The sequence below is a fragment of the Penaeus vannamei genome, chromosome 25 (genome assembly GCF_042767895.1).
Source record: "Penaeus vannamei isolate JL-2024 chromosome 25, ASM4276789v1, whole genome shotgun sequence".
In the NCBI taxonomy this organism is placed as follows: Eukaryota; Metazoa; Arthropoda; class Malacostraca; order Decapoda; family Penaeidae; genus Penaeus; species Penaeus vannamei.
In genome coordinates, this window is record NC_091573.1 from 34,953,534 (window position 1) to 34,960,205 (window position 6,672).

The window sequence follows — 6,672 nt, forward strand, 5'->3', positions numbered from 1 at the left end:
GTCCCTAATTCTCAGGTACTAATGATGCTTACCTGACCGAAAGAGCCCTTCCCTATCAAAGAGTCAATCTCATATCTGTCCTCAAACTTCTCCCCTGACTTGATGATGTAGTCATGGTTGTCATCATCATAGCCGTCATTGTAAACCTTCCGTTCCTTTTTGTGCATGCTAGGACTCTGGCCCTGCGTTTGTTGGGCGCGCTTCTTCTTCTTGGCATAGTAAACCTGGAAAAAAAATAATGGGAATATCATGAACATGCCTCTAAACTCCAGGTATCAAAGAAATTCATAAGTCAAGCAGATGCCCTAATTCAATATTCCAAAGAATCTTTTTACAATTTCAAAAATGGAAAGATATAAAAAAAAAAGTTTGATAAAACTAATCAAGCAAATCTGCTACTGTTCTATCAAAAAAAACATTGATACATCAAAATAGGCAAATGATATGCTGAATTCAATCCAATGTCCACTTTTACTATGAAAAAGCCCCTCCCAACCAATGATCCTTCCTACTTACCTCATTTATGTGCTTGTAAGTTTTGATGAGATCGACAGAGAGTTTCCGTAGAGGGCCCTGTGCTGGGTCTCGGTATCTCCGCTCAGCTGGGGATCGGTGGAGTGCTTGTAGTGGTACTGACTTGTAGGCACCCCCACCACTCACTGCTGCCTGGCTCCCACCTACCGAACCTGATAATAGAATAATACAGTGATCAGAACTCTATGAAAATACAAAATAAATGCTCTTCCACAAATTGTGTAATATTTATACCTACCTGAAATGGTCATAAAACTGCAATGGTAATAATCATTATAGCAACAAAGTAATAAAACAATAGAATCTTTAGCATATACACATGTTAACATTAAAGGTATCTACACTATAATTCAAATCTTGTTTTCTTCATTAACCCAATGTCGACGGGAAAATGGTGCATTCCCTTGGGCAATGCTTGGTCAAATGTTTCTGTGCATAGATGGCTCTGCCAAAGCTTAGCCACAAAGGAGTCAATTAGATCTTGCGACCTCACTTTTCCTTGAAAAAGTGGGAAAACACTTTTTTTTTTTTTTAATGCTATCAATATTGACACAGCTATTTTTGTTATAAACATTATAAATACTATATTGTTAGTGACGTTACTAACAGCAGTATTAAATATTGGAAAATATTATCGAAAATCAAGGAAAAGGGTAAACAGGTGAGACATAGTTCGCGTAATTGACTCATAGGTGACTTAGTACTTGTGGAGCCATCTATATGTAATCGCAATTACTAAAATCAACACACGATGGGCAATGGCATGTACGTACATGCCATACCCGGCGGCTTAGGATAATATATAGAAAAAAAAAAAAATTAAAACAGACCTTTATATAAGATCATGGTAAGATATATATATATGGTTTCACTGAAATTCCTATTATGTAGTAGTTCAAAAATACTTGATTATATGGTTCCTATCTCCTTTGAAAATTTATCAACTTTGGACAATTAATATTCTATCCGAGATATTGATTTGTGTATTAAGTCAAGCCACAAGTAATGGGTGTATATTCATACACTGTTTGTATTGTAATAATTACCAGAAGCAACTATATTTCCACAGCACACCAATGAGATGTCCAAATGAACTCTGATAATAATTTACTAAATTTGCAATGGCATCAGTGTTGCAATAATAAAAAAAACTTATCACCCACTTCCTTTCTTTTAAAAATTATCCTTCACCTTAGTTTATCAAATCACCCCATGTCGCCACGAAAATGTTCACAGCAAAGGCTTAGCCACAGAGGATTCAACAAGTAGACCTCGTGACCTCACCTGATTTCACCTTGCTGGATTCCCCCACCCCCCCTCTCTTTTTTATATAAATGCTATCAATATCGAAGCTGTTATTAATATCATAGACATCATAATTACTATACTATTGACATTCCCAACAACAATATAAGATACCAGGAAATAATTCTAAAAATCAAGGAAAATGTAAACAGGTGAGATAGGTGGTACTTGTGACTAGCTCATTGGTGACATTAATACTTGTAGAACCATCTATGAGTAAAGAAAATTAACAAACTAACAGTGGCATCCAGTTAACAAACAAATACAAACAAGTTAATTCCATCAACATTAATATGAATATTAACCCAGTGCTGATGGGTAAAAATGTTTGGCAAGCGGACATAAGAACGGGATTGTTGGCACGCATTGGCAGTTTCCCTTGTTTGCACCAGGCTCCATCGGTAGTTTGCAAGTGACATTTGGCACCTAAAAGCTTTCATTTTGCTATAATTTATAAAAAATATTATAATTTTGAAGGTTTACCTTCATTATAAGTGCCATTGCCTAAAATCTTTACCATATAAATGAAGCCGCTACTATCGGAGAAAAAACTCTGTCTGACGAGCCAGTGGCACGGGAATGGGCATGATACAATGCCATCAGTTTCTCAGTCCACAACAGCCACGGCATGTACGTACATGCCACCCGTTGGGTACGAGTTATAAAGATTATAATGATGATTGTGTGGGGACTACTTGCCACAAGCTATAGTGGATAACAAAAGCTTTATAACATTACAAAAAGTCAATACAAACGGCTAAAGATGATTTGCATGAAATACTTAAACCAATATAGTAAAGCCTCACTTTTAGCATACATGTTTCTATTTGGCAACCTTAACCAGTTGCTAGGATTTATCACTTGTTACCAAATTTTACATTCAGTGACTGTGCTATCCCTACAATCAAATTTGAGTTTCCCCATCTGCCTAAAGACCTAACAATTCACAACACCACACATGCATATACCAATCCCATCCTATCTATTCTTGATGAGCAGTAATTTTACTTTTTATCCTATCAACTGGCTGTGTGAAAATTCGTATCATGGCACCAAAGGAGTGTATGAAGGAGAGCAGAGGTGAACTACTGACTGACAATGGTGAGATGAATAAAAAGTAAAGGTTCAAGTAAAAAGAAGTAAGCGGCAAAGTTAAAGGGAAAGAAGGGATGATTAAGGCACTTGAACCATTTCATAATCTTCTCATTATCCTTGAATAAAAGATGAAGACTAAACAAACTATTTAATTTGCTCTCCTTTAGGTATATGCCACATCTACGAATGATATACAGGAAGTTATAAATACCAAAACCGTATGGAGAGACTGCTGCCACCAGTACCAATGATTTGACAAATATGAGGCTTTACTGCCATGTATCTACTCATGAATATGTATCTTTGGTGCATGAGTAATAATAAGTACAAAGCTATCAACAACAATCCTGAAGTACGTAATCTAAATCATGTCACAATATTAATGAGATGAACTTGTTTTCCTTGACATTTCATGAAATTACCCAAGGTCACTAACCTCCTATACAGTGACACTTCCATACACACAAATAAGCATCCATTATTTGCTGGGAAACACATTCTTAAGTCAGGTTTGCCATATCAAATTGTTGTTGGAGCTATATAGTATATCCCTACTCTCGATGTCTCTACCAACACTGGATCACAAGTTGGACAAAAGGCAGAACAAACTTCTCTACATTAAAAATTAAACAAAGAGATGGGAACTACAAATAATCCTCAGAGAGTACAAGTAATTAAAAGTGGCAACCATAACATCGTTCTTGCTAGTGACAAATAATCACAAAGCAAATGAGACAGATACATGACCATCAGCAGACACAAACAGATAAACTAAAAGACAAAGCACACTGTACCTCTGTTCAGGTATTGTCACATGGGCATTCTATTACTGGCAAATCTCCATTAACATTCATACACTCCAAGAATGCTGATGCTATGGCAAATATTTTGATATGCAATAACTAGTTAAAAGCATAGCCACAGTGTTGTTTGGAAAGATGCGTAACCTGACTGAAAATATTAGGTGTGCGACATATGCCTTTCCACAGTATGCAACACAATATCATTTATGAAGCAGATTGTACTCTAATTGCAAATGACTTCTCACATCATTCATCATATCAATCATATTGGTAAAATAAATCTACAGGACTATAGAGGTTTATTACTGTTTGCAACATATTCAAACCTACTGTGATTCATGACCTGACTGGGGATCCGTGTGCCCATCCTCACTCACTCTGTCTTGTTTGATATATTTCTAAATGTTCAATTGATAGATAACAAATTGTACAAAAGAAGTAAATATAACTGCAAAATATGATCTTTAACAAATATCATGATAAAGCAACAATAAGCAACAATATACAATTTGCAGGCCACATACTACATGCTATACTATAACCATATCCAAACGTAGTCCTCTAGCTGTGTGTACGTGGAAATGGTGGGCCTTGTATGCATGTTGTCAATGAAATGTGAAACTATCACATGTGACTATGCCTTTTAATAAAACACAATATAAAATAGAATAATCTTTTTCATTCTCCACATCTACTATCAAGATTATTAAAATTTCCTCTTTACAGTCACAATCAATTTCTCATTTTTAATTAACCCCTTATACTACCTAGAATGACTTGGTATTCATGCCATGTGATTTTGGTTTAATGACTAAATTGACACATATGGCAAATTTATATGCCATGTCCACTAAATTTTAGTTTATCAATTATGGTTACACAGAGATGGCTCCACAAGTGCTTACTCTCTAGGAAACAAATTATTAGTCCTCCTCATCTTAAGGGTCATCCATTTTTTCATAAGCATACAAAAAGTATTCTTTTCCCAACACCCACTCCCCACCTTCAAAGTGTAAAGAGGAAAATGGTAAAAATGATGATTTCTGCCACAGGACATCCAAATTGGTCCCAAACATTATTTTTATGATTTAAAAGATGAACACCCTCCCTCCAGGTTCGTACACTCATGAAAATAATAAAAAAATGGATGTTCCCTCACCTCTTTAATATGCTTGCTTTTGGAAAGATTCTTTTTTAATCATCTTACAATGTTCATTATCAATAGTATTTCAACAAAAATAATATTGTTGATAATAATAATAAGAGAGTAAATTCTAGAAAATGGGATAATCAGGCACAGGCACTACAGCCTTATGACTCCTTGGCAGCTAAGCGCTTGTGGAGCCATCTGTGAAACAAACAAACAAAAAAAAAAATGAAGTGGACAGTACAAAAACCCAGTACAGATATAGCTCTGCAAGTACTTAGTCACCAAAGAGTCAATTACTAGTTCTATCCATCTCACTTGATTGTTTTTTTTTTATTTTTTTATTGATATTAGTTTCATTAATAATCTTATAATAACCTTGAATTCAATAATAATAATAATATCAACAACCATAGCATAAAAATAATCAAGGAATTGGGAAATCAAAGTGAGGTCACATTGGTGGCTGGGCACTTGTGGAGCCATCTATGCACATAAAAGTACACAAAAAAACTATAGTGGCCTATACATGTAGCCATGTGTACAGTGTTTAAGAGTGGGGAAATATGCTATCCAGGACAGTAGTCTAATGAACAGAGCAAAGAGATGGTAACATCTTGACTAAAATATTTAAAATCAACTGTTATTCTTCAAAATGGTGGATTAATATAAACAGTGGCAAGCAGTAATCTTTTCATGATCAGGTAATCCAATTTCATTTCATTTTCATACCCAGTCCTTTCCGCACCAAAAAGAAGTAACTATCTGTCAAATTTTGACAACCGTATTTTAGAAATCATGAGGCTAACCTTGAGCAGAACTAGATTTCTTACTAAATTTATCTAACAACAATCCACAAAAACTGTTATAAACCTGAAAACCACACGATAATCATATTAGAAACTGATCAGAGAAGTGAGGGGTTATGCATCTTACCATGGGCGGGAGGTTGCTGCGAGGTTCGATGAGCCGAGGAAAGCTGGTCCTCCGGTGGGACATAATCCAATGACACCCCCAACTGCTGTAACTGGTCCTCCGAACACAGCTTGCCATACAGGAGGTTGGGCCGACCCCCGTATCCTCCTCCCATGTCACCTGAAATACCAAAAAGAAAGCTTATCAAAAATGTTCCATTATTACACAAATATTTTTTCTTACACAAAATCTTAATCTAAAAGAAATGACACAGAGGAATTTCATAGATTTTGTTCTGATATTCTATAAATAAAAAGAACTGTACTTATTGTTGTTCTATATTCATGCATTTTCCCCCCCAGTAAATCTCCAGTATCAAAATTTTTCTGCCGTAAATATCACCACCTTTAACAACAGCCATTCCAACATCTGTATTTCTTCTAGAAATATAGCTAGACAAGTATTATGCAAACAAACAAGAAAATAAGACCAATGGGTAATTTCCCTGGCTCCATAGTGACATCACAAAATGAACAATGCAACAACTTGAGAAGTTTCAAATTTTCTTAACAGAAGGAAATAAGATATATGAGAATTATGTTATGGAGCTGAGAGATGAGGATGAGACAGAGATGAAGGAAGAGCAGAGAAAAAAAGAGCGACAAAAACAAAAAGGAAGGTCAGAGGTACCTATCGTTATCGCAAAGAATCAATGACTTACACTGATCAAATCTCAAGACTTCAGCACCTTAATCCACTCTCAATTTCGAAACTACAAGACTTCCTATCTTGGGCACTGAGTAATGCAGCGCTTCACATTATTGAGTCTCATTTCTGCATCCTCAATGTCCAAAGCTCCAGAGGTCCTTCATG

At 35.6% G+C, this 6,672-nt stretch overlaps 1 protein-coding gene across 2 annotated transcripts in view; it reads right to left on the reverse strand.

Moving 5' to 3' along the window:
* Positions 1-6,672, reverse strand: part of LOC113803688 (dual specificity tyrosine-phosphorylation-regulated kinase 1B) — a 70,704-nt gene that overhangs the window by 21,230 nt on the left and 42,802 nt on the right. For both annotated transcript variants that reach the window (XM_070139534.1, XM_070139533.1), the window contains exons 2-4: positions 5,821-5,979; positions 517-686; positions 33-224 (exon numbers count right to left, since the gene is read on the reverse strand). In XM_070139534.1, the coding sequence (XP_069995635.1) occupies positions 33-224; positions 517-686; positions 5,821-5,979 (521 nt within the window). The remainder of the gene's footprint in view (positions 1-32; positions 225-516; positions 687-5,820; positions 5,980-6,672) is intronic.